Source organism: Pleuronectes platessa, chromosome 7 (assembly GCF_947347685.1).
Source record: "Pleuronectes platessa chromosome 7, fPlePla1.1, whole genome shotgun sequence".
In the NCBI taxonomy this organism is placed as follows: domain Eukaryota; kingdom Metazoa; phylum Chordata; class Actinopteri; order Pleuronectiformes; family Pleuronectidae; genus Pleuronectes; species Pleuronectes platessa.
Window position 1 is genome coordinate 27,405,912 of NC_070632.1, and position 27,833 is coordinate 27,433,744.

At 40.6% G+C, this 27,833-nt stretch overlaps 3 protein-coding genes across 4 annotated transcripts; 1 reads left to right on the top strand and 2 right to left on the bottom strand.

Moving 5' to 3' along the window:
* Window positions 1-1,767: 1,767 nt before the first annotated feature.
* Window positions 1,768-6,449, bottom strand: polr2c (RNA polymerase II subunit C). The gene is made up of 9 exons (XM_053427646.1): window positions 6,246-6,449; window positions 5,119-5,168; window positions 3,880-3,948; window positions 3,738-3,790; window positions 3,294-3,422; window positions 3,167-3,218; window positions 2,878-3,046; window positions 2,702-2,776; window positions 1,768-2,436 (listed from the first exon to the last, which is right to left on the bottom strand). Exons 1-9 carry the CDS (start codon window positions 6,329-6,331, stop codon window positions 2,292-2,294), a joined length of 828 nt encoding a protein of 275 aa, XP_053283621.1. The 5' UTR covers window positions 6,332-6,449; the 3' UTR covers window positions 1,768-2,291.
* A 4,344-nt stretch (window positions 6,450-10,793) lies between these two features.
* Window positions 10,794-16,915, bottom strand: coq9 (coenzyme Q9 homolog (S. cerevisiae)). The gene is made up of 9 exons (XM_053427763.1): window positions 16,758-16,915; window positions 15,195-15,429; window positions 14,957-15,092; window positions 14,431-14,573; window positions 13,836-13,920; window positions 12,809-12,913; window positions 11,648-11,803; window positions 11,340-11,393; window positions 10,794-11,144 (listed from the first exon to the last, which is right to left on the bottom strand). Exons 1-9 carry the CDS (start codon window positions 16,813-16,815, stop codon window positions 11,109-11,111), a joined length of 1,008 nt encoding a protein of 335 aa, XP_053283738.1. The 5' UTR covers window positions 16,816-16,915; the 3' UTR covers window positions 10,794-11,108.
* A 3,122-nt stretch (window positions 16,916-20,037) lies between these two features.
* Window positions 20,038-27,690, top strand: ciapin1 (cytokine induced apoptosis inhibitor 1). Of its 2 annotated transcripts, none has more exons than XM_053427039.1 (9): window positions 20,038-20,197; window positions 21,068-21,230; window positions 21,458-21,601; window positions 21,811-21,890; window positions 22,117-22,285; window positions 24,512-24,588; window positions 24,732-24,853; window positions 24,987-25,068; window positions 27,064-27,690. In XM_053427039.1, exons 2-9 carry the CDS (start codon window positions 21,074-21,076, stop codon window positions 27,172-27,174), a joined length of 942 nt encoding a protein of 313 aa, XP_053283014.1. In that variant the 5' UTR covers window positions 20,038-20,197; window positions 21,068-21,073; the 3' UTR covers window positions 27,175-27,690. The 2 variants fall into 2 exon arrangements, with proteins under 2 accessions (XP_053283014.1, XP_053283015.1); XM_053427040.1 differs by having other exon boundaries at window positions 20,147-20,201.
* The last annotated feature ends 143 nt before the right edge of the window (window positions 27,691-27,833 follow it).

Below are 27,833 nucleotides of genomic sequence, written 5' to 3' on the forward strand. Positions count from 1 at the left end.
GTTAAATGTTATCAAAGTGTTCATCCATAACTTTTGTCAGAATCTGTTCAACTCCATGTGAGTAAGAAAAGAAGAAAATAGTGTCTGTCCCTATTTGTTTTTCACGGTTTTCACTATTTCTAATTTCTTGATAGAAGCTCTGTCATGCCAAATCTCAATCTAATGGAAACGAATGAAACAGTCCAGCTATAAATCCCTCTGTTATGAAGCCTGTGCTCTTCTTTGTAGATTATTCAACTTCATGGTCATTTTGTAGGCTGCAGATTGTGGTCCTGTTCAATTGCATTTCATTATATGGATAAATGCCTCTATTTCCTTGTCCACCCCATCAATGTGGGTCAGACTTACATAAAAAACAATAAGTATTGTTTCTAAACTGACATGTCATCAAAAATCCAGGACTTTTTCCAATAGGTTTATTTATTTTCTATCTTTAAGTAATTCTAACACTTCTAGCTATGAGTCGCTTCTCCAGTTTGTGCTTATTTTCGGGCGGTAGTGAAGATCCAGATCATCAAAGTACGATTATAAGTAGGGTTGGGCGATGTGAAGTTAATTGGCATATGACACAGCTCAGACAGAAAACACGAAAACATAAAATGCCTCAATACTGCTCATGTTGTGTCAAGTGTCGGCAAGCCCCGACATTCAGTCAACTCGAAATGGCGTCATTTACACCAGGTCTTAAGCCTAAAAGTCCACCCAAAGGGCCGAAGCTAGCATGTCTGCCGGTCACTAAAAGCACCTCTTCTGAAGATATCAGCGGACATTTAGGCTTAAAACTTGTAAATGATATCGAAATTTAATGTCAGGGCTTACGGACGCCATATGGAGGCATGCGATGTTGTTTAATTACGCCTGGAGCTTTGGTCAACAGTTATGTGAGTTGTATTGGATTCAGCTCTAACACTGTTTACCCCTGAAACTCCACAAGTGTTTTGTGGACTCAAACACTTCACCCAACCCTCCATCGGCATTGTGGTCAGTAGATCATTGAAGATAATAATAATAATAATAAACTTTATATAGCACTTTTCAAAAACTCCAATTACAATGGGCTTTGACATCAAAGCAAGACAAGTAAATTAAACTTGTTGTCTCACATGATGGTGAAAGAGTGACGGCAAAAGTTTTAATATTAGGAGGAACTGTTTATTTGTGGTGAAGGGTTTTGGCAGCTGAATTAAATAAAGTTGAGAAATGTCTAGAGAATAAATAATTCAAATTTAGTGTGGTTTGCTAGCAGTACAGTGGACTTTAAATAATAAATAGAAACTGTATAAATGCCTGAAAACACTGCAGCAACAAAAATCACATTCATCCATCTTTAGTTTAAGTTGAGATTTAAGATAGTTAACTTTATTAAGCCCATAACGGAAGTTTTATGTTTTCATCTGTGTTTGTTCCTTTGTTAGCAGGATTTTGCACACACATGAAAGTTACTTTCACGGGTACAAAGTTTTTTTTTTTACCTTTCAGATGTTTGATTTTATAGTTATTACCGTTCATAGTTTTGTCTGTGGAAGTACAGCTTTTGAAGTGAAGGTGAATGGTGCCATTAAATGATGGTGTATTTGTGGTTGAGGAGGTTCAAACCCCTACAGTTTTGTGTATTTTTGTTATGACTATTTCTCTGTTCCATATAAAGACTGATAAAGTTTATTTAAGGAGGAACTCAGTCATGTGTCTTTTCATCTTATTGTTTTCCTCCCACTCTGAAAAAATATTGCAAGAGCTCATTCTGTGAAGTGTCACGGTACAAACTGATCATTTGGTGTGTTTTTATTGGTTGTAATTTAGTATTTAAAGCCATAGTATAGTCAATTGAAACTTTGAAAGTGAAGTGAACAACACTAGATTTATTAAAAAAAAAAAATCTGGTGAAACCAAGAAAAGACTAACAGACGAAAAGTGTTTTTGGTATAAAAAAAATATTGGGAGTGTATCCCAATATTGTTTTTAATACCAAAAAACGTCTGCATTGTTTTATTAAATGTATTGATATAGGCACATCAGACCCCATAATACTGAAATCTGTAATAAACCAATTAGTCTATGTGCAGATTAAACCAAAGTAATCCTAAACCCACTAAGGAATTAGAATCTCTGAAAAAATATTTTTTGAAAAAACGATTTATTTAACCCAATCTAATTTCTCACTAAAGGCAACAAAACTTTAGTTAAATCATTCTGGGACTAACTTCCCTGCACTGGGTCTGGAAGAATCCATAAATTCCACAGACATGAATGTGACAGTGCCATGTGATCATTACAAAGTTAGTGAGACGCCTTTAGTTGATGGTGAGCACATCACTCTGGATCTCATGGCTGAGCTGCGTCTGCAGGTCACTCAGCTTCTTCTTGAGGACGGCCAGTGCTGACATGACGATGGTCTCTGGCCGCAGAGAGCCGCATGACTCCACGTTGTAAAAGAATCTGTGAAGGAGAAAGCACTGGATGAGTGGTTGTAGTTGAGACAATTGCATTTTGCTGCACTGCTACCAAGTTTACCATGTACTATACTTGAAGCTGGGGTTGGACTGTGTGCTTAAAGTCAATCAGAGGTTGACTGGGGGGGGGACTTAATAAACCCCCCCCCCCCACTAACAGTGGACTCAGCCAATCACTGATAGATGATATTTGTATCCAATCACCGAACCCCACTTCACATTTACAAGTGTAAAGAAAATTCTTTCCTCACCTTTCTGGTTTTCCATTAGGGTCATAGGTAGCCTGAACCTCATCCTCCTCAATCTCTGAGTATTCACTCTTTGGCCTAGAAATGAGAATGATGTCACATTAGTCAGGATATGTGCACAAACATTTTGGTTTTGGGTTGGGAGAAGTTATTCTCTGGTGTAAAGCACAGTGACGCACCACTCCTCAGGTCGTGGGAAGACTGTGTGCCTTAGTGAGTTGTCTGGGTCATACTCGAAGGACACCCCTGCTGTTGGGTTCCACTTGGCGTGCTCCTTACCAAAGCCTTTCTTTGCGTATGCCCTGAGTCGCAGTTCCTGACCTTTACGAAGCTTCACCAGCAAAATGTCTGTTGCGTCAGTGAATGACAACAGGAGGAAGCAGAGAGAGGACAGAGCAGATCAATGTTAAAAATGTGGCAAAGAGCTTAATAACTCATGATTCTCCCTCAAGATGACTTTTAGCTCACCATATTGTTCGACATAGTCATTAGGATCATTGTCTCGACTCCTGGAAGTCACCTGGAAAGCCATGTTAAAGCCGTCAGCTCTTTTCTTCTGCAAACATGTTATAATTTATAAGAAAAGAGGACTCACCGGGATAACTCTGGGGTTGTTGGACAGAAGATCACGTGAGGTGACCTGGCGCGTCTGATCGTCGGTGCATCGAACGTCCAGTGTCAACTCAACAGAACACTCTGGACAGAAATCATCACAGGTACAGTCCTGCATGAGGGACCGATACAGTGGGAAATTAGGTCTGCCCCTCAGTAAACACTTACCAGGAACTTTGGTATAAAAAAAGTCACCCAGCACTCTGGCAGTCAGTTTGTGTCAATGTTGAAATTTGTTGAAATGTCCTTTACTAAACTAAAGCAGCGGTTGGAAAGTTAAACCAGGTATGATGAATTTAAAAGTGTAGGTGTGTGGTGTTTTAGATTCTGACTTGTCTTTCACTACCAGCAGAAAGTCCTTTCTTCATGAACTTACATTTAATGTTCACTGGGCTACCACATTAATGACAGATGCTAGTACACTCACCCTAGAATACTGCAGCTTGTCCACAATGTCATCACTTGTGAGAGGTATGAGACCTGGCAACACAGGAAACATCAAACCGCTAACAAATTATAGAATTACTGTCAAGTCGCATTTGTGTTTCATCGCATAATACTGTACCTACCAACTCTGTGTGCTATGAACTCATCGTGCAGTACTGAGGAGTTGGCATCGATCTGGATCCAATCTATTGCTGTAAAATAACAGTAATGCGACTTGAAGTTATTCAGAGTTTGTAACATTACTGGTTGGATAAAGTGTTGCAGACTACATTTCCCCTCCCATCACCTAAACCACTTTACAGCACTAAGTTAGTTTACTTCAATCAAATTTTATTTGCATAGCCCATATTCACAAATCACAATTACTTCAGGTCATTTGCAGAATAACATAATTTATGCAGGTGAATGACGAGTTGTAGGTTAGTTGACATTTGGACGATCACTGGACAGGACCGAGAAGGTATTTAGGTGTGTCCCAGTGGGAAATGAATGGCTTTAAGTCATACAGTTAATTATGGGTAATCCTTGTCATGGCAGGAAAAGCAGGCAATAAACCTGCTCTGTTAATATTAGGGATGCACTGATCTGACTGTCTCAGTGCCGATTCAGACACTGATAACTGGGCTTTGGGTCGATACCAGTGTGTAATTACTGAGTGATATGTGTGGAAAAGAGCAAGATACTTTTTTGTAAGACAACACTAAATTTGGCTTAGACATGGCTTAACTTACTTGTAACAAATATATATAAATTAACAGTAGGGACATGTTTCAATCGCTGTTCTACCACCTATTTGAGATGTTGAGGGATTAAAGTGGTGAAACATCAGTGAAAGGTTACTTCAGGCTTGTGACCCTGCAGTCGGTACATGTGCATAAAAGTCCAGCAGGTGGACCCAGTGTTCACATTACATACTCCAGTATAACGTCATGGAGTGTTCAAGAACTAACATAGAATGGCGTAAATATTAGAAATGCCTGAGCATTACATACTACAGGTCAAAATGGGTCATGGGAATAAGACCTACATCAAAACGCATTAACATTTGTTCAATATTACATTTCCAGCTAAATCTACTGACTGAACTATACATTGGCCAAAGCGTTTCTATTACTCATTCCCTCAGACTGAGTCATGATTAGCCCCCCACACATATGTATTGTACAGTAAACAGGCCAGCTTTTCTCACACATCCTTTAGAATAGAGGCCAGGAGAAACACTTCTCAGGAACATGGTTTTTATTTATGATAACCGATGTGATGACCCATTTTATATGTGAAATGCCAAAGCCGAACTCTACAGCAGCGTCTTTGGCTCTTATGTTGAAAAGTAAATCTAGCCAAACCAGAAGCTAGTTTACCTATAGTGGGAACCTCTGACATGAAGACACGACGGATGGAATTTGCCACCCTGAAAAGGAGAAAGTGCAGTGTGAAGAGAACATGCATTGAACTGGGAACATTACAAACCACTGGAGATTAACAAAATTAAACTTTTATCCAAATCTGGTCTCCATCCAATACTAAGTATTGACATACTTGATATCCATTGTTTAAAGATGCTTTTTGTGTTTTGGACACAGTGATGATGTATTATGTGAGCGGAGCCAGACTGGAGACATAACGTGACAATTACCTGTGTTAAGTTACAACAACTGAACGCCTTCTCTGAATATTCAATGGTTCCACCCCAAGTCCTTGTTAAATTAGTCCTCAGCAGTTTCCCTGTCATCTCCGGGTTTGCAGCCTCTGTGTCTCTCCATCCGCAGATTCTAGAACTGCTCCTGAGTTTGTTCGTGTCCCTTTCCCTCCTTCATATTTTTCTTCAAATCTTGAATCGATTGCCCCTTTTTTACTTTCTAGAGGTTTCTGATTCAACTGTCCCCTCCGGCCCTCTGTATCCTCTCACCACATCCTTTCATTCACTCTGGAAATATAAAAAAGCTTCAGACTTGGGCTTCTTTTTGTTTTCTTTCTGAATAATAAAAGCTCAAAATCTTAAGTCGTTATTTCACTTCACCTGTGTGTGTCTATACATATTTTAAAGGCTGTTTTCTCAGATGGAGTTTACTTCTCATCCGCTGAGGCAGAAATCTCCACTTCAGTATCACTGACATACACCAGACTCTGTGGTTTTATTGAATATATTTCTACGGATTGGTTCGTTCATATTTCATTGATACCCTGAATGAAAACGTTTCACTCCGTGAAACACCGAGGAAATATTAATTCATGGCTGTAACGATTTTTTTCTGATTGGTGGCGATGCAGAGCTCAAACGGCCACGTATTCCAGCTTTAAACAATGTTCAGATGTCTGTTCTGCAGATGTTGGTAGATCATAGACCTCACACAGTTCACTGAGAGAAGTAAGAGCGAATCTATTCAACATGTGGAGCCGCAGCTGCAGTGTTTTGGTGCTGAGGAGAGCAATGGCCGCTCTCTGCCGCGCACAGCCTCTGTGAATGGAACAGTAAACGGATACTTACGCTAAGTCGGTGTTTTCAATGACGAACTTGACATTTTCGTCTGAGAGGTCAGTGATTTTTACCGTCGGTTGGTTAGCATACGGCATCGTTACAGTCACACAACTGGAAAACTAACGTTGAGACCTTTTTATAAACAGTCTGTAGTTGAGACTCCTTTACAAGCTCCACTGCCTCCAAAGGAAGTAATTACTGCACGCTGATTGGCCAGGAAATGTCAAGCTGGTCAGTGATTGGTCTCTCGCTCGGGTAGGGGGTGTAGGCCTTTATTTCGTATCCGGGTCATCGGTGACTAGAAATACTCTTTCAAAATAAAAGCACGCAATCTTCATTTTGAAAAGCTAAAGCTTCGTTTTAGTCCAGGCAAAGTAGCGTTTTACTCCCGACTAATTGTAATATATACACCGCATAGATCATTTCTATGAGGTGTCCAGAACAACATCCTAAAAGTCCTAAGAAATCCTAGTTTAGGAAATATGTTTAATTCTCATCAATCCGAGATGTGAGCCAATAAGGCCAGGTGACAATACACCCAATGGGGCAATTTTTTTCATTTACTCCTATCAAAATGAAACTTTACAGTGGTAATTCATAAAGAAGGCAAGGACCCCACAGAGTGCCAATCCTATAGACCGATATCGCTGCTGAATGGGGACCTGCGCATCCTAACAGCAATCCTAGCAAGAAGAGTCAATCATATTATCACTGAAATTATCCACCCAGATCAGACAGGATTCATCACTGGAAGATACTATGGCGATAACTTAAGACGCTTATTAAACATTATATCCAATCAAAAAGAAGAGCAATCAGAATCAATGATTTTGTCCCTAGATGCTCAAAAAGCATTTGACAGAGTATCATGGCAATATTTATTCCAAACACTAAAACGATTAAAATTTGGCCCCAACTTCCTCAATTGGATACAAACATTATATTCATCACCACAGGCAGCTGTTAAAGTTAATGGATATAGATCACAAAGATTCACACTGGAACGCGGCTGCAGACAAGGCTGCCCTTTATCACCCCTGCTGTTTGCAATTAGTATCGAACCCCTGGCCCAGCTCATCCGAGATGATAACAAAATAAAAGGAACTGTAATACAAAACGAAGAGCATAAAATATCCCTTTACGCTGATGATGTATTATTATATCTGACGCAACCTGCATCAACTCTACCACATCTAAAGGAGCTCATCTCACAGTATGGATACTACTCAGGATACAAGGTAAATGTGGAAAAAACAGAGGCTATGGATATCAAAGGTAACATCCCAAGAACTGTAAAACTCCAAAGTGGATTTAAGTGGCCAAAAGACGGTATAAAATACCTTGGCATACACATCCCCCCGTCCTTACAGAATTTGTACGAGGCCAATTATAGTAAAATAATTCGATGCATTAATAGTGACCTGGAACGATGGTCTGCGCTCCCTTTTTCCCTGCTCGGTCGTGTTGAAAGTATTCGTATGAATGTTCTACCTAGAATTCTCTACTTATTTCAGATGCTACCTATAGAAATTCCAAAATCAGTATTTGATAACCTAGATAAAATCATTTCCAAATTTATCTGGCAAAAAAAGCGCCCTAGAATTAGACTTAAAACCTTACAACTATCTAAGGTAAACGGAGGCCTTAAACTTCCAAACTTAAAATATTACTTCTGGGCAGCACAAATGAAACCCCTGATAGCGTGGATTCAGAATAGCACGTACACTCGCTGGCTTAATATCGAGAAAAACCTATGCCCAGAGCCCTCTCAAAACTTTCCATTTTTAGATACACCCATAAAAGAACTAGCAGAGTGGACTAAGATCACTCTTAAAATCTGGAACAAAATACAGACTGTTTTTGGGCTTCCAAAGTTAATTTCACCACTAACAAGTATTGGATCTATGAAGACCTTCACACCTAACAATCTAGACACAGGCTTTAGAAAGTGGTCAGATACGGGTTTGGTCTACCTGCATCAACTATTTAAGGAGGACAACCTCAAGACATTTGAGCAGCTGAAAAGGGATTTTGATCTCCCAAGAACAGATTTCTTCAGATATCTGCAGTTGAGAACTTTTCTAACATCACACAAAGAGTGGGGAAAACTTTTAAAACGTACCCCTCTAGAGGAGTTCTTAATAGAAATACAGATGGGGAGCGAAGATAAGAAAACCATAAGTAAACTCTATAACATATTTCTATCTATGGATCTACATAATTCCCTACAGATAAAGCAGAGGTGGGAGGCGGAAATAAACATGGTCATACCACAGAATACCTGGCAGGGGATGTGCACAGAGGCACACCTAGCTACAAATTCAAACACCTGGAGGGAATTTAAATGGAAAATAATTACCAGATTCTTCAGAACACCAGAAATAGTAGCCAAGATGGGCCCGACACATTCCAACTTGTGCTGGCGGAACTGTGGAACACGTTCTGCCAATCACACACACATATTCTGGCTCTGCCCTAAGTTAAACACATATTGGAGAGAAATCTTTGATGCCCTCAAAGAGATATTCCAACAGGACATCCCACAAGACCCCACAATAGCACTACTGGGAGCGATGCCTGAAGGCCTGAATGGGAGGGCCAAAGAATATCTGCTAAACATACTACTCACAGCAGCATTGAAATGTATAACCATCAAATGGTTAAAACCAGACCCACCTACATATAATATATGGACCCAAAAAGTATGGGACATCTACCAAATGGAGCAAATCACATATTCATTAAGGCTCCAAAAGTCTATCTTTACTAAACGATGGGGTCCTGTCTCTGCGTTATTAATACAATGAGGGTTACAAATTAATATCGCTCTAGGCCTCCGATCGTGCGGCTATCTGTCACCTTTGCCTACTTATGTACATCATAAACCATCCTCTCGGAAAAGCATAAATAGCACCTATGATACTAAATTCTGGAGTGGACAATAACTATTACTTTATCCCTGGTTTTATTTTCATTTACTTTTTTTTTTTTTTTTTTCTCTTTCGTTGTTTAATTTAATATATAATGTATGTAATCAATCATCTATTCTTATCCCCCCTTTTTATCTCTTGGAGTGAGCACTGTTTGATGTTTGTTGTTTTTTCTATGCATTGCACGCTATACTTGAATACCATGTATAACAGTATTGTATACAGTTGAAAAATGGACAAAGAAAGTAACTGTCTTGATATGCATATTGTTTTGTTGAAAACCAAATAAAAAATAAGTAAAAAAAAAAAAAAAAAATGAAACTTTACACAATAAAAGTACCCATGAAAAGAAAAAAAATTGTATTACAAATTTCTTTGAAAATGAATTGTAATATGTAAATGAGCTATGCACTAATCGAATATGCCCAAAATACACTCAAATAGGCTTAATTTTTTTCTTTACTCCTACCACAATAAAATTTTACTTCACTTCCCCCTTTCCACTCCATCATTTGGTAAAAGACTTGAATACTATGGAAATTTACAGCTGGTGACGTTGGAGGGAGAGTTTTAGGTTCCACTGGAGATGAGTTCTGAGTGACTTTATAACAGAATCGCGTATCTCAGAATATCCAGTGATTCATCTTTTTCGCCCCCATACAGTGATACTAGAGCTTTTTCACCTGCTGCAATGACGATGCCTTTATACACATTTTCTTTTGACTGGCTGAACACCTTAGCTTGTTCGAGAAAGCTAGTGTCACTTTATTCTTTCGTGGTGGGGAGGCTTGAGTGCCTCTGTGACCCTGAAGACTATACCGGCGGGGGTTTTACCCCTGGCAGGTACTACCAAGCCAGGCAGTTTTCAGGTTAGAGGCCAGTCTAAAAGCAGCATTGCCATCAACCATTGGCATTAGGAGGATTGGATGAAGATTGTGCCGATGTATTTATCATACAAATGAATGGTGTTTCTGCCTAGACAAATTAGGACATTCAATAAGAGAAGAGCTCATGTGCATATTCAAATTCATTTCAAAAGAAAATTGCAATACAAAAAAAGTTACTTTCCATGTATACTTTGACCATCTAAAGTTTTATTGTGGTAGCAGTAAAGGAAAAAATTAAGCCTATTTGAGTGTATTTTGGGAATATTCGATTAGTGTATAGTTCATTTACATATGAAAATTCATTTTCAAAGAAACTTGTAATACAACATTTTTTACTTTTCATTGTGTAAAGTTTCATTTTGATAGGAGTAAAGGAAAAAAATAGCCCCATTGGGGTGTATTGTTGCCTGGCCTTATTGGCACACATTGATGAGAATTAAACATATTTTCTCAACTAGGATTTCTCAGGACTTTTGGTATGTTGTTATGGACACCTCATAGAAAAGATCTATGCTGAAAACAATTATTTTACAATTAATTCGATTTCTGGCTCCAAAATTAGTTACTTTGCCGGGACTATTTGTCTAGATAAGACTTTCCCTCTGTGGAATTTAAAGTCAAATTATTCTGATTATGTATGCATTGATTTAAGTTTAGGTAATCCTAGTGAAATGTTTACAATAGTGACTTTAAACAGCAAAGCATGACTTTGGGATTAAAAGACACAAAAATGTTAAATATACAATAATAAACTACTTTATTGAAGTCTCAATTGATCCAACAGCAACATGACAGATCCGTGTCTTTTAATACAAACAGAAAAAAAGATCTGAGCAGTATAACAACATGTTGGGCAGTGAAAGAAACCTGGACCAATCCACTGGTCCTGTAGGTGAACAAATGAGAGCTTCGTCTTACTAAGGAGTCCTAATCCAAAACCCTCACAGTCGTTTCATAGAGGCAAATAGAAATAAAGGCAAAAAGAAGATGAATTGATCTGCAGCTCATGACACAACCTGGACGCTCTGTCAAGATCAGTGGTAGATGTTTTCACATCACCGCCTCTGGTTCATTCCTGTCAGGTTCTTCAGCTGTAAAACACAAGAAACGAGCAACATCTTTATTTGACATTTTTTATATTTTTAAACAACTCAAAACTTTGTGAAATGCAGAGTCACTGGTTGTATAAATCAGTATACATCTTCATGCATGATTCAGATACTAGTATCATGAGGAAATGTTTTAAATTAAAAGCACAGATTCCCGATCACTGCGGCAATACTCACAGTTACAGCAGCTCCCATTAGCCCCTGCACAACTGCTTCACCAGTCGACTGCACCTAGAAAACAAAATAGAACACACAACCAGTCATCGAAAGACAGTTCAGCACTCATTCTATGCTCCACTCCTTTCATCCTGAACGTGTGTATCAAAGCATCTTTATTTGCAACCATATTCAGGACAACAGAGTTTGTTCAGGAGGAGAATGACATTTCATCTTAAGACACTCTGAGTCTGAGGTCAGCTTTGCAATTAGTCCCCTGAAGGGGTTAGTTGGAGCTGGTGTTTCTACTTATCACAGGCGCACGCTACCTGTTTGGCCGTGCTGGCCATGTTGACTACATCCTGAATGCGGTTATCAAGGAAGTTCCAGGTGTCCTGGAAGTCTGGAGAGGAATCCTGGACCATCACTAGCTCTGTGGTGTTGTAGATGCCTGTCAGTGCTGCCCGTTTGGTGTACCAGTTCATCTACATGAGAGAGGAGTGGTACACAAAGTTCACAGTGTACGCATTAAAAAAAAGGCCTTCACAATGCTGCGACAATAAAACAGCTGTCAAACAACAAAATAAAACTTGTACATTGGCACTCTACAACATTTTACTTTACGAATTCTAACTACAGATCTGACTACACTCGCAGAAGAAAGTCATATATCGTTTTGTAATTCATGCAACTAAGTGTATTACCTTCCAGATGTACAACCTACAGTAAGTAATGTTCTCTAATGACTTAAAATTTTCTCTCATATGATTTGTGATTCTGCACCATTTCTGTCTATACTATTAGGAACTGTGTCTCAAGTCAACTATATATACAGATTAGTTATGCATGGATTGCAGTTGTACCCGCGGACATGGGGTTGAAGCGGTGGGTAGGTCCTAAAAAGAAACATTTCTGATTAATAGCGGATGGGTTCAGGTGGGTGAAATAGGCATCATACATAAATAATATGTAAAATATTATTACATTCTCTAAAATGTAAACGACAAACAAAGAGAATCATGTTCATTCCTGTGTACAATTGAGGCCAGACACAATCTAACTAAGAGTCAATGAAAACATAGAGCCCCATTTTTTGCACCAAGGCGCACCGTGCAAAGTGCGGTTAAATATCCAGTGTACAGGGACAGGACGCGCCTGGCGTATCTGAAAACGGGGAGTGATTGAGATGTACTGGGTTGTTAGCAATGGGATAACTCAGATTTCACATATCTGCCGGGGAAGCTTGTGTTTGAGAGTAAAACTTCGGTTTCATTAAAATCAAATTCCTTTAAACGTTATTTGCATGTGCCAAATCATAATATTCATTATCTCAAGGCGTATTCGTGTTGACATAGCCAAAGAGAGCAAGTGAGGGGAGTGGGAGTAACCTGGAGAGTGGCAGGCCGGATATTGTGGGGATGGTGATGAAAAGGGGACAGGAAGGTATGAGCGGAAGAAGGAGGGGATCGAGGCTGATAGGATCCACTCACGTCTGTGGATCGGTCTCCAGCATAGTACCAGATGTCGTCTACCAGGGTGGAGAGGTGCTTCAGACTGTCTGGGATGTTGTGTGGAAGGAGCAGGATACTCATCGCCTGAGGACGCAGACACAAGGTTGAGGATCAAATGTAGTTTCTGCTTAGTCCTAAAAGCATCTCATCATTATGCACCAGTGTTAATTTCGTTGACGAAGACTATGACGAAATATATTCGTTAACGACCTTTTTTCCATGACGAAGACGAGACGAAGACGTAACGAAAACGAATCTTTGAAAATAAAAACTATGACGAAATCTATTTTAATTTTCGTTGACGAGACGAGACGAGACGAAAATGTTGGTGGTTGACTAAGTCACAATAATTTTTAAAACATCATCGTATCAGGCCGTCATGAAGTATCAGGAGCGGGCGAGTGTGTGTGTCTGTGTATGTGTGTGTGTGCGCCCCAGATAGCGCTCCGGTCCGTAGCTCCGCCCCCCGCCTCGCGCACTCGCTCAGAGAGACACAGTGAAAGCAGAGCGCGTTCTCGTGGAGCAGCCTCTCAGTGACCGACTGCTTCTTAACTATGGAAACAGTGAAAACCAGAGTTTCTATGGTCTCAGCTGCTCAGAGATCAGCGCTTCAGCTTCTTCATCAGAGCAGAAGCTGCAGTTGGTTTGTACAGAGCTGAAGTTTCTGTGTCCGGCTCCAGTCTGACCTGCTCTCCCTTTTTGTTTTCACATTTAAAATTAAATATATATTTTTAAGCTATTAGGCTGCAGCTATATGTTTTTATAGAAAAGGAGTTTAATGTGGCTATAAAATGTGACTAAAACTAGACTAAAATGGAATTAGTTTTCGTCGACTAAAACTAGACTAAAATGGAATTTGTTTTCGTCGACTAAAACTAGACTAAAACTAAGAAGGATTAAAATGACTAAAAGGTGACTAAAACTAATATGCATTTTCGTCAAAAGACTAAGACTAAGACTAAATCAAAAATAGCTGCCAAAATTAACACTGTTATGCACACATTACCTGTGGCCATGTTTCAATGTAAGGGATGTGCATCCTTAGTCTGGTCTCCACAGCATCTCTTAGAAAGTCAGCAGTCTTCTTTGGTCTGAAACACAGATGAAATCTGCAATTTTCTATTTGGAGATCAACTTTACTATTTACCAAAAACCCAGAATGTAAATGAGCAACTTCAGGGATATGTGTTGCATGAAATCAGTCATAAAATCGATGATCTATTCCATTATTCTGCACTTTGATTATTCTTGTTCAACAAGTCTGTCAAAATTCCCCATCCAATTGAATGTCAGGTGTAGTGTTGACAAATTAAATTGTCCCACCCTTGTGTGTTAGCTGAGTGTGTAAATAATGCCATACAGAGTGAGAGTGCATGAACCCAGGGTAAAGGCGCCCGTACCAGACTCTTATGCTGCTTCCAGACATGCACTGAACTCCTGAGGTGTATATAAAGTCTGCAGAAACTCTGGAAGAGTTGATAGACCACAGCAGGAGATTCCCCGCAGGACTCACCAGAAAACCCGGGGGTTTTGATCGTGGTTCTAACACGCATCAGACGCAAAACTGAAAAGAAAAACCAAAGTGTGTGTGGTATACGTACTCGGCATGGCCAAGCTGGACCTGCTTGTGTTGCTCAGCCAGGATCTCTGTCAGCTGTGAGTTGCATTGGGCGATGAAATGTAGAACCAAGTCTCCAGATCCGTTGTGGAACATTCCAGTGGAGGCTGAGGACAGGCCAAGTGTCTAGTGACGACGTACATCAACACACACACACACACACACACACACACACACACACACACACACACACACACACACACACACACACACACACACACACACACACACACACACACACACACACACACACACACACACACACACACAAAGTGGAATCTCCATTAACTGCCTTGCTGATCCCTTGTTGGACTGGGGGCGTGGTTAATGGTTGTTATGTTTAAACCATTGACATCACTCTACAGGATAAAGCTCCATTATATTTATACATTTTCTTCATATAGTAGTTCTTGGATGCTACATTCAAGTCCAATCAGAAAATATGAAACAACAGTACATCTTTTCACCCAGTTTGCAGCATTGTTGGACTGAAGGGTGCACCTGCTCACCTCAGCACCAGATGCAATGGCTTCCATTGACCAGCCGTGCAGCGGGACGAACTCCAGAGCAGTGGTCAGGATTCGAGCTTGAAGCTGATCCTCTGTTTCATACTCTTCACCCTGCTCTCCGCTCTGGTCCTGGTAACTTAACACACACACGTTTGTTATCAAAAAGCAGCAAACTTAAATTCATTGAAATTCAAACAGTTATAGGTAATGTTAGTAGACCGCACACAACAAACACAACCTGGTGTTTGGCCTGGAAGCTTCCTCTGCTTCTGGCTCAGCTGCAGAACCTCCCTGTGAAGCTGCTGTTGTGTCCTGTTCAGATGAGTGAGCCTGGTAGTGCTCATGGTAGGTTGTGGAAGAGGGGGCTGGAGGTCTGTCAGATTTGGATTCATCCTGAAGCCTCAGCAATGAGCTCTGGAAGCCTCGTCTCAGGGTGCTGCACTCGAGGTGTGTTGCTGGAGGTGTAGCCACCGCTGGAGGGGGAGGAACATTTTGTTTATCTTCTCAGAATTTGACTCAGCGAGAACCAACCTCCATTGTGAAATCTGGCATTCAAAACTCAAAACAACCTGTATGTAGACCAAATAATACAAGATTTTCCCAAATAGCTCCAAAATGGCTCAAGAATGAATGAAGATAGTGACCAGATAGAAATCGATTTGTCTCCTCAAATCTCCATTGAACTACAAAAACTTTGTTTTTCCACTCAGACCTTTTCTACTGATAGTTTAGACATACATTCTTTGATCGATTTCTGAGGTTTGAAAAAAGCCTTGTCCTTAATGCTCTTTGTAGGACTCCACAGGAGTTTGATTGGATTTGGATTGAGTTAGAGACTGATTCAAGTTTGAACTGCTGATGCAACAGTTAATGTGAATCAGGTTCTTTTACCAGCACTTACTGTGCAGCCATGTGACTCACACGTCTTAATATCTTTGTGGGGAGTGTGTACAGTAACATTAAGGTCCTTTGCAACAACCTTTAGTGTGCATCGCTTCACAATTGTTGAATGATTCGTGTATTCCAGGTGCCCCAACAGTCACAGGCAACAGCCTCCACAATCAGTTATCTACTCCAGCTTCAGACATTCATAACAAAACTTCTACCATATATAAAGCTAATGTGTGTAATTGCATACTGTGTGCAGATTTAGTATTGGTACCATTTGACAATCGTATCAATTAAGCAGTCTTCAAAGTACAAACTAGATAAGAGTCAATCACCTGCCTGAAAACAAGGGATTTCTTTAAATGTGTAAAGTGGCCATTGATAATAGTGGTGTACATTTGCTTTATGTGTGCCATGAGACTAGATTCAGATTTCTAACAATTGACCTGTTGAACCGCAAACCAAAATAAGGAGTACATGTAATTTGTGTAAGTGCTAGAATAAGACCCTGTCAATTCATTCAAGTCAACCCTGTGTTACTCCACATTCCAACCTTGATGAAGGAGGGTTTCCTGCTGCACTGTCTGTAGCTGTAGCTGTGCTCCGGATCAACACTTTGACAGCTTGCATAATCACAGGGAAAACGCCCCCCAGCTGCAGGAACGTGTTTACCATGTAACGCATTTCTTAAGATTGAGGTCAACAACCCCGCTGCAGCAACAACACCCCTCCACCTGACATGCAGTGTTACTAAAGCCACAGACAGCATCATGTTGTCCTTCATGATCACCTTCTGGGACAAGTGACATTGGCAGGGACAGCTAACGCCAGCGCGAGCTCGTTTCAACAGCATGCAACCAGAGAGACACAGGAGTCAACATGCGGTTACAGAGACCCAGCGGCCCGGCCTTACCGCCTCCCAGCCCCCGTAGTGCCCTTCCAACCCGCAGAGCTCTCAGCAGCGCCGCCATGTCGAGCTGCACTACCGCCGATTCAGCTGCGTCACTTCTGTGCGACTCACTGACAAACGCACGGCGATCAAGCTGATAAGAATGAAACCGGAAATACTGGGGTCAAACTAGCCCTCACTCATTTCGCGGGGCCCACTTTCTACAAGCATTACGTTACAGGCGTGTGAGGCATTGTGGTACGAGGACGTTAGAGTGATTTCAAAATAAAAGTCGACATTTCGCTCAATGGGAAACCACCTTTCACAATTGCCACACTGTATCTACACAATAAGAGGTTGGTTATGTCAAGCATTATACATTTAATACTCTCAAAAATATAGACCAATGAGGATACATTGCATACTTTTTCCACACTGGGAAAATACAACCTGTGTAATCTATCATTAGGTCACGGCTGCAGCTACATGCTAAGAAAACACTGATTTATTTTCATCGAATTTATATGATTAGTCAACACTTTAGGTGATTTCTGAACACTCAATTCTTTGTGACTAATAGTACTCATCTTTCACAGTTTAATAAAAAAAATATTTATAGTCAATGGAAATACTGTAATATGATGCAGCCTTTAGTCCTTCCGCCCACCCACCTCATCAACAACAATAAAAACCAAAATATACATAATTGTTATTGGCAACACAGGTCCAGGAGGCTTTGTCATGGAGCACATGGCAGAGCTATTACCTACATTTTACACCAACATATAAAGACAATAAATTGGTGTGATAACTTTTTTAGTATAAAATACACCCTTAAACACATTGAGAAAAAAAGAAACCTGTCACACACTACATGAGATGAGATGGGAGAGTGACAGAAACACACACACACCTATAGACAGGTGAACATTTTTACCGCAACGCAGTGTTTTAGCCTCATTGTTATAACTTGCTTATGGCAGACCAAAAATGGTGGAGTGGGTCAATTTGTTGGTCAGTTGTGTTTTAAGATGGCAATGCACCAACGATACTTACAGGTACACAAATCTTTGCTATTTAAACATTGTGACCTCTGGACATAATAGTGTAGAACACAAACACAGCAGATAGATGGTTGGAGGAAAAGGTTTATTGCTCAATTGGTTGGAGCTGGGGGGGCAGGCCTTGGAGACCAGACGGAAGATATAAGCTGGTGGTGATCAGAGTGGAGCTGGTAGGCTGAGGCCAGAGCAGATGAAGAAGAACATACAGGAGGACGCTGAGCAGCTGGTTCTGTGGCAAAAAGGGAGCAAGTAGGCAACGAAAGCAAGGAACAAAAAAAAACTGACACGAAGATATATCTTGAATCACAAATCAATCAATCAATCAAATCGATTTTTATAGCACATATTCACAAATCACAATTTGTCTCTTAGGGCAACCCTCAACAAGAGTAAGGAAAAAAAGAAAAGAAAAAGAGGGTAAAAAGAATGTAGAAACCTGAGAGAGCCACATTTTAAGGGATCCCTCTCCCAGGCAACCAGAAGTGCAATAGAGAACATCAGCAAGATAAGATTATTTGCAGCATTGATTAGAATAAACACTTTGTAGCATAACTGAAGGTCAATGAAATGATGGATTATTGTCAGTAATGGTTTATTATCTGAGGAGAAATATTGTATATCAATCAGTCTTTTGTAATCATAGTCTATGGTCAGCAGCCAGCAAGATCATGATCCACCATCAAGATCGGATGCCACTATAGTCCACAGTCATTGTCCACTGCCTCCAATTAGGATCCAACATCAGCTGCCACCTCGATCGTGGTCAACCACCACTGTCACATGCCAACACGATACAGAATCCACCATTACGGTCACGATCTCTGATACCCGATCCACCATCGTCGTCTACTTTTAGACTCTTTAAGGACGACAAGTAAGCCTGAATTCTCGGAGCTCAGTGAATTGAATACTGCCTGGAGATTTGGTAAATGGTAAATGGTTCTGTATTTATATAGCGCTTTTCTAGTCTTGATGACTTCTCAAAGCACTTTACAGTACAGTTTTACATGCACCCATTCACACACACACATTCATACAGTGCATCTATTGCAGCACTTTGTTATTCTATGGGGGGCCATTAGGGATTCAGCATCTTGCCCAAGGACACTTCGGCATGCAGATGGGTCAGACTGGGAATCAAACCGCCGACCTTCAGGTTGGAGGACGACCACTCTACCCCTCAGCCACAGCCGCCCACGCCAGATTTCTTGTCCTTGTTGTGTCTCGTCGTCACTATCATGGAACAGTTGGGGAGATGTGGACACTTCTGTCTTGAGATTAGAAAGCATGAAAACCCATGAGCTGCATGATGCTCTGAGCTACACATGCTAACACCTGAAGCTGTAGGCTTCTCTGATAACGAGATGGAAAAAGCAAATTGCATGATTGACTTGGAAGATGTCATTATGATGCTAGAAGTTCTGTTCTGTTCAACGTTAATATTGCTGTATAAGAAAATCATTTTGAACAAAATGAAATACCAAAAAAATGTATTATGTAGCAATAATAACATAATATAATTGCAGGCATTAATAACGATATCGAAAATTTGAGGATGTATCTTAGAACCAATACGTGTTCTCACCCTTGCACTTTCTTCGCCATTTTGTAAAGTCTGTTGTCATTGATCAATTTGCACGCACCTTTCAAGTGGTAACGTGCACATGGCTACGCCCCAAGATGCTGAGCACATGAGTAAAGCGTGCCCTGTTATATTCTTAGCACAAGACTATTAGGGCCTGAAATTGTCAGAGAGAGACTCGGAGGTGGTGAAGTGAAGTTAGTCTGTGGAGAAGGTAGTTTCTCAATGACTCAGTTTGTTGCTTAAATTTCAGAGGCACTGGTAAGTAGTTATGAGAAATTATGACATATTAAATTATATTTTCCCTGAAATAGTTTCACAGGCAGTCCCAACCTTTTGTCATTAATGTTATTTGTGGTTTGTAATTATTTAATTTTGGTAATTTTGTGTTTTCATTATTTAATCAATTCAATTAATATATATTAATGAGGACCAAGTCCACTCATGTGGCGTCACAGGAAGCCAACAGGAAGTTCGCCTTTATTTTGAAATAATTCTAAAAGGCTATCGAAACGTAGTGCTTAAAAGAAATGCGCACCACCAAATGAGCGCGTTTCGGGTATGACGAGGTTGTATCTTTCAAACTAAAACGCTTCATATATTACTCGAAGTTGAAAATAATAAGAAAATAGTAGAAATTCGGGCTACTTAATTTTTCATGTCAAAACTAATTCACATTTTTTATTTACATCTTATGGTGTGCTCATTGGGTGTTTGAGTCACCAAAACACATAAACAAATATTTTATTTGGAAAATTCAAACCGGAAAAGCTGTTTAGATAAGAACACTTGACAATTGACTGCCACCGTTGCAGCAGGTAGGTCAGTGACCGTTTAATGGTGAAAATGTGTTTTATTGAAGTGTTTAAACCATCAAGGCGTTTCAGGACAAGCGTATAAAACGGGTTTATTCCACTGGCTGTGGCGTCCGGAAGTCTCGCTGTCCACAGTGGTGTCGTTAACTTGATTAGCACCGGTCTCCTGCGTCACGCTGTTTGTTTCATGAAACACAACTAACCTTCCTTTATCACCAGTGTCATCACTAAACTAGTTGTTAATTACCACTGTGGTAGTTAGCACAGCTCAGCTAACTTACCTCTGACGTAATGGGACGCACAAACTGTTTGAACCTTTGAGACCCGTCCAATATTTCACATTACACCAACCCTGTGTTTGTTATCGTGGGCCATTTGCTAGCGGTGCAGTATTTAGGCTAAAGCTATCACATTGTTAAGGTCGTATCCATCAGGCTGTTCTCTGGATACTTCATGGGCCAAACACCGTGGTGTAAATGATCCATGTGTTTTGGTTGGAAGGTTTCTCGTGACCTCATTGGGTCATATCGGGGACAGACACGTGTCCTCAGTTATACACGATCAGACAGAGAAGCAGGAGTCTGCTTCTCATTTACTGTATGTTCACTGATAATAAACGAGTGTGAGTTTCCCTTTGTAAACCACGAGACTGTGAATCAGTCCTCACTAAGACGTTCGTCACTAAAGTGGTTCTGACCTGAAGTGAACCCTTCTGCTGCAAGTTGTCAAAAGCCAAGATGAAACCATCAAACAATTTACTCTCCCACTACAGTTTTAGGACCGTTATATAGATAAGTTCTGGTTGTATGTTCATTGTTAGAATGTGATCATGGAGACTACAGAGGAACTGAGAGAAGCTTGACTTTCTTTCAGGACATCATGGCAGATCTTGGCGTCAGAGCAGGAGACAATGTGCTGTTTGTTTGGGCCCAGCCCTCAGCACCTGCAGCCCTGAACCAATATGCAGAGGAGCTGGGTGCTGCTGTTGGTGCAAGTGGAAGAGTGTCAGTGGAGAACATGGAAAGACTGCTGCTATGTGAGTGACAATCAATTACACTGTGCTTTTATTAATAAACACACACACTTTATTAATCAGGTTCTTAAAATACTGCTACTACTGAGTGTTTTGTCTCAAAAAATGTTGATGTTGGGACTCATATTGTACATAAAGCGTGGTGTATGTATGTACCCATATTATACACACTTAAACAGGAGGTAGAGTATATGTGAGGAGCAAACGTATCTCTGGTCCCCTCCCCTCAGCCTCCCATTCTGCATCCACATTCAACTGGGTGCTCTCCAGCCTGTTGGCCGACAGCTCCTCCGTCCACAGCTTAGAGACTCTGGCTGAGATGGCCCGATTGCTCAAACCTGGTGGGAAGATAGTTCTGGATGAAGCTGTTACTGGTGAGGAAAAAAAGTTTTGTTCTGTATTTTTTACTCAGTAAGTGCAAATATTATTTTGGATTGCAGGGTAGTTGAATGACAAGTCAATGACTGTGTTAGAGTCCGAGGGATTCTTCACTCTAAAGTCAAAGTCAATTAGAATTGCTACATGAGCTCTTTTGTTGTCATTGTGTGTGAGTGTGCTGGACTCGTTTCTCTCTCTGCTGAAGGAGCTGAGACGCAGACTGTGAGGACTGCTAATAAGCTGACATCAGTTCTGAAGTTGTCGGGCTTCACATCTGTGACAGAGGTGAGTGAGAGAGGATCCAGCACAGAGCTGCAGGATGAAATCTGCTCACACGCACTGTTGTACATTAATGTTTGCATGAGAAAGAATTTATTACACTGACAAAACCACAATGTGCAGTCTAGGAAAGAATCCCAAGAATGTATAGCTGGGGTTGACTCAATAAAATAATAATTATATTATTATCTCCTTTTTGACCTGGTGACCCTCTTGACTTCTCTTCTTCTAGGTCAGTAAAGCAGAATTGAGTCAAGAGTCGTTGAGCTCGCTCAGAACGGTCACCAGTTACCAAGGAAACACGCTGTCTAGACTCCGCATATCTGCCTCCAAACCCAGCTATGAGGTTGGAGCATCCAGCCAGATTAAACTGTCATTTGGGAAAAAAACACCCAAGCCAGGTGGGTTTCTAACCCTTTTTTCATTTCCTTCTGAGTGTATATTCAAATTCACAGAGGTCACTGCAGGCAGTGGTAGGGTTGTTCATCTGTCGGTCACATGTGTTTCCTCTGAAACCACTGGTCGGAATTTGGGAAAGACATTTTTCTCATGTTGGTTTAAAGTGCTTTGACTCAGCCAAGGTAAAGAAAACCATTGAAACCAGTCATATGTCACACACTGCTTCATGTAAGCACCAGTGTCATTACTTCATGTAATGACACTGGTGCTTGAATGGCTTTCCCATTGGTTATAGTAGAGAATGCGAAATATCATTGAATTACAATTAAATGTCATCCATAACAACATGTTTCTCAGTAGTTAGTAGTTCAGGCTTTGTACACATATTATTTTTGTCGTTTTTCAAGTAGTAAACATAATAAGGTTTATTGATTTGACAGGTTTTAAAATATACACCGCGTTCCACATTATTATGCAAATTACACTTTGCTCAGATTTTCCTAAATAGTAATGCACAGCCAGTCAGTATAATTTTCAAGTCATCAACTGTTAGAGTATAATTCAAATTTTATTGAACAAACCTCCCAATGATAACAGTATTTTTTTCAAAAATGAAAAACTCAAAATGCAGTGTTCCAAATTATTATGCTGAGTTTCAAAGTTTCAAGATATTTTATAGGTTGTAAAGAACTAAAAATTGTCATTTGTTGAATTTGCAGCATTAAGAGGTCATATTTACTGAAATCAAAAAAAGTTTTAATCAAAAACATCTTAACAGGTCAAGTTACATGTTAACATAGGACCCCTTCTTTGATATCACCTTCACAATTCTTGCATCCATTGAACTTGTGAGTTCTTTGATAGTTTCTGGTTTAATGTCTTTGCAGGATGCCATAATAGCCTCCCAGAGCACCTGCTTGGATGTGAACTGCCTTCCACCCACATAGATATTTTGCTTGATGATGCTCCAAAAGTTCTCAATAGGGTTAAGGTCAGGGGAAGATGGGGGCCACACCATGAGTTTCTCTCCTTTTATGCCCATAGCAGCCAATGCCCCAGAGGTATTCTTTGCAGCATGAGATGGTGCATTGTCATGCATGAATATGATTTTGCTTCGGAAGGCACGGTTCTTCTTTTTGTACCACGGAAGAAAGTGGTCAGTCAGAAACTCTACGTACTTTGCCGAGGTCATTTTCACACCGTCAGGGACCCTGAAGGGGCCTACCAGCTCTCTCCCCATGATTCCGGCCCAAAACATGACTCCGCCACCTCCTTGTTGACGTCTCAGCCTTGTTACGACATGGTGGCCATTCACCAACCATCCTCTACTCCATCCATCAGGACCATCAAGGGTTGCACGGCACTCATCCGTAAACAAAACAGTTTGGAAGTTAGTCTTCATGTAGACCTGAGCCCACTGCAACCTTTTTTGCTTGTGAGCTTGGTTTAGGGGTGGCCGAATAACAGGTTTAAGGACACTTGCAAACCTCTTGAGCATCCTACATCTTGAAGTTCGCGAGACTCCAGCGGCACCAGCGGCTCCAAACACCTGTTTGCTGCTATTCAATGGCATTTTAGTGGCTGCTCTCTTAACCCTACGCATTTGTTTGGCAGAAATCTTCCTTATTTTGCCTTTGTCTGAACGAACCCGCTTGTGCTGTGAATCAGTGACAAATTTCTTCACCGTCCGATGATCACGCGCAATTCTTTTGGAAATATCCAATGTTGTGATACCTTGACCAAGTTATTGCACTATTTGCTGCTTTTCCGCAGCAGAGAGATCCTTTTTCTTCCCCATTTTGCCTGAAACATGTAGCTTGCTTAATAATGTGGAACATCCTTCTTAAGTATTTTTCCTTTGATTGGGCTCACCTGGAAAACTAATTATCGCAGGTGTCTGAGATTGATTTCAATCATCCAAATAGCCCTGAGACACAATACCATCCATGAGTTTAATTCAAAAACAAAAAAATGAATGTTTATGACCCTTAAATCCAATTTGCATAATAATGTGGAACGCGGTGTAGAGCAAGGGACTCAACTAATGTTAAGCTTCTTAATTTTCTTTTTTTGTTTTCAGTTAGTGACCGTCATGTGTCATATGTTTCTCATGATAATGTGCATAATGAAAGAATTTAAAAGAATCGTGTTTACTGATGGAATAATGAGGTTCCAATGCAGTTATATTGTGATATGAAGCAAATTTTTGTTGATGCCCGCGGTTGCAGCAGAGAAACCTGCTCTGGATCCCAACACTGTCAAGATGTGGACACTGTCAGCCAATGACATGAATGACGATGATGTGGTGAGTTATTATTGAAATGTGGAATTTGTACATTTTGGCTAGGTGGGGTCTACATTTACATAGACATGTCAGCTATCATGTAAGGGCTCTCGTCTTCCTGTGTTTACTGACTTAGACTTCTCCCTTCTGTTGTCTTTCTGTAGGACATGGTAGACTCTGATGCTCTGCTGGACGAAGAGGACTTGAAGAAACCGGATCCAGCATCCCTTCGAGCCCCCAGCTGTGGAGAAGGAGCTGAAAAGAAGAAGAAAGCCTGCAAAAACTGGTGAGGTCAAAACCGCTGTTTTTAAACCTTAGATAAAAGCCTTTAACTGCAGCAGAAGCAGCTGGGCTTATTGTTCATTCATCTTTGCTTTCAAAAGGACTGAGACCTTCTGTGATTTATGTTTCATGTGTAGCACGTGTGGTCTTGCTGAAGAGTTGGATCAGGAGAGTAAAGGACAACAAAAGACAGACCTCCCAAAGTCTGCCTGTGGAAGTGTGAGTACATCTATTATGCCTCTGATCTAGCCAGATGTTTTCAGATTGTCTCTCTTTCCCCCTTCTCGTGACAAGATATCTCAGTTACGCAGAGTCAATGTTGTCAAAACTCTTCAAACGTTCACTTGGGCGGGTGAACTGTTAAGATTCGGTGGTCAAAGATCACTGTGACCTCACAAGACACTTTTTGACCATAACTCAATCATACACAAAGTAGGATGAAATACACTCACTACAAGTATGAGCCTGGACCAAAACTTTATTGGTTGGAGGCTTTCACCTACAGTGCCTTGCATAAGTATTCACCCCCCTTGGACTTTTTCCCATTATGTACTGTTACTAACTGGAATTCAAATAGACTTAAATAAACTTTTTCCCGTTTGATCAACAAAACATGCATAGTACTTTGGAGGTGCAAAATAAATTTTATTGTGACACAAACAATAATGAGAACAAAAAAGTTGACATCTGTTGGGTGCATAAGTATTCACCCCCCTGTGTCAATACTTGGTAGAACCCCCTTTTGCTGCAAATACAGCTGCAAGTCTTTTGGGGTATGTCTCTACCAGCTTTGCACATCTAGAGATGGAAAGGTTTGTCCATTCTTCTTGGCAAAAAAGATGAAGCTCAGTCAGATTGGATGGAGACCGTCTGTGAACCGCAATCTTCAAGTCTTGCCATAGATTCTCTATTGGATTGAGGTCTGGGCTTTGACTGGGCCATTTTAAGACATTAACATTCTTTAATCCAAACCATTCCTTTGTAGCTCTGGCTGTATGTTTAGGGTCATTGTCCTGCTGGAAGATGAACCTCCGCCCCAGTCTCAAGTCTTTTGCAGACTGCATCAGATTTTCTTCAAGGATTTCCCTGTATTTGGCTCCATCCATCTTTCCCTCTATTCTGACCAGTTTCCCTGTACCTGCTGAAGAGAAGCATCCCCACAGCATGATGCTACCACCACCATGTTTCACTGTTGGGATGGTGTGCTCAGGGTGATGGGCAGTGTTGGGTTTTCGCCACACATAGCGTTTTGCATTGAGGCCAAAAAGTTCAATTTTGGTCTCATCTGACCAGAGCACCTTCTTCCACATGTTTGCTGTGTCTCCCACATGGCTTCTGGCAAACTCCAAACGGGATTTTTTATGGATCCCTTTCAACAATGGCTTTCTTCTTGCCACTCTTCCATAAAGGCCAGATTTGTGGAGTAGACGACTAATAGTTGTCCTGTGGACAGATTCTCCCACCTCAGCTGTGGATCTCTGCAACTCCTCCAGAGTAACCATGGGCCTCCTGGTTGCTTCTCTGATTAATTTTCTCCTTGTCCGGCTCTTCAGTTTGGGTGGACGGCCTCCTCTTGGTAGGTTTGCGGTTGTGCCATATTCTTTCCATTTTCTTATGATGGATTTTATGGTGCTCAGAGAGATGTTCAAAGCTCTGGATATTTTTTTATAACCTAACCCTGCTTCATATTTCTCCACAACTTTATCCCTGACCTGTTTGGTGAGCTCCTTGGTCTTCATGATGCTGTTTGTTCAGTAATGATCTCCAACAAACTCTGAGTCCGTCACAGAACAGGTGTATTTATACTGAGATTAAATTGCAGACAGGTGGACCTTATTTACTAATTATGTGACTTGCAAATGTGACTTGTGAATGCAATTGGTCGCACCAGATCTTTTTTAGGGGTTTCACAGTAAAGGGGGTGAATACATATGCACTCAACACTTTTCAGATTTTTATTTGTAAATAATTGTGAAATCCATGTAATATTTCCCCCCACTTCCAAATGATGCACTATTTTGTGTTGGTCCATTACATAAACTCACGATGAAATAAATTTTAATCTGTGGTTATACCATGACAAAATGTAGAAAAGTCCAAAGGGGGTGAATACTTATGCAAGGCACTGTACGTCCACTATAATGTTAACCATACTTGCCGGTTAACAGTGTGAAGAAATAAGGATTTTAATGGTGTCCATCATGTTTGTGACAGTGTTACCTTGGTGATGCGTTCCGATGTGCCAGCTGTCCGTACTTGGGGATGCCAGCATTCAAGCCCGGACAGAAAATCGTATTGGACAACACTTCGCTGACGGATGCTTGATGCCGCAGAGTTCACACCTTTATCCCATATGCTTCATTCCATCTCATTCCCTATTGTTCCCTTCATCCTGAGATGGCCCTGAAGAAACCACTGGCTCTGCAACAGGGTCTTGTGGAAAAACGTCCTCTTCTTTGGACGTCACTTCTGATGTATGTCCGCCTGGAGCTCAGTGGGCATTTTTCTGTTTGATATAAGTTTCAAATTAAAATCCATATCCATCCAGTGTTGATCGCCATGCTGTTTGTTATATCACAACAGTGGCAACAGTAAGTAGCTCCTCAAAGAATTTCTTAGTTTGAGTTAGCTTTGCAGCTTTGACAGTGTGAAAACTGAAATCACCTGGATCGTTTAAATGCACTGAATAGTTCTGTTGATTTACGATCTGATGATTCATGTAGTAACAGTATACACAACTATAGAGAATATAAAACTTGTTCACCAAAACAATTGAAGCATAGAGAAACAGATGTACTTCAAGCTTATTGGTGTATATAAAGGCAAACAGTTTGGCAATAAGATATGCTGTTTTTATTTATTTCATATAAACACCACAAACTAAAGACAGCCTTGTTTTTGATAACATCCCGAACCAGGCTCATTACGCGAGCAGAGGAATAGCTTCTCTTGCTGCGGGAGTTTGCTCACTGACATGTTACAAC

Excerpts from the sequence above, each read along its gene's own strand:
- polr2c (XM_053427646.1), bottom strand. The coding sequence starts at position 6,331 with ATGCCGTATGCTAACCAACCGACGGTAAAAATCACTGACCTCTCAGAC. Across the intron at positions 3,423-3,737 it reads ACAAGCTGCAGTATTCTAGG|GACTGTACCTGTGATGATTT; the intron begins GTGAGTGTACTA and ends TCCCTCATGCAG. Across the intron at positions 3,047-3,166 it reads TGACTATGTCGAACAATATG|ACATTTTGCTGGTGAAGCTT; the intron begins GTGAGCTAAAAG and ends CTGACGCAACAG.
- coq9 (XM_053427763.1), bottom strand. The coding sequence starts at position 16,815 with ATGGCGGCGCTGCTGAGAGCTCTGCGGGTTGGAAGGGCACTACGGGGG. Across the intron at positions 15,430-16,757 it reads ACTACGGGGGCTGGGAGGCG|CGGTGGCTACACCTCCAGCA; the intron begins GTAAGGCCGGGC and ends CTCCCCCTCCAG. Across the intron at positions 14,574-14,956 it reads CCATTGCATCTGGTGCTGAG|ACACTTGGCCTGTCCTCAGC; the intron begins GTGAGCAGGTGC and ends CGTCGTCACTAG.
- ciapin1 (XM_053427039.1), top strand. The coding sequence starts at position 21,074 with ATGGCAGATCTTGGCGTCAGAGCAGGAGACAATGTGCTGTTTGTTTGG. Across the intron at positions 21,891-22,116 it reads GCTTCACATCTGTGACAGAG|GTCAGTAAAGCAGAATTGAG; the intron begins GTGAGTGAGAGA and ends CTCTTCTTCTAG. Across the intron at positions 24,854-24,986 it reads AAGAAAGCCTGCAAAAACTG|CACGTGTGGTCTTGCTGAAG; the intron begins GTGAGGTCAAAA and ends TTTCATGTGTAG.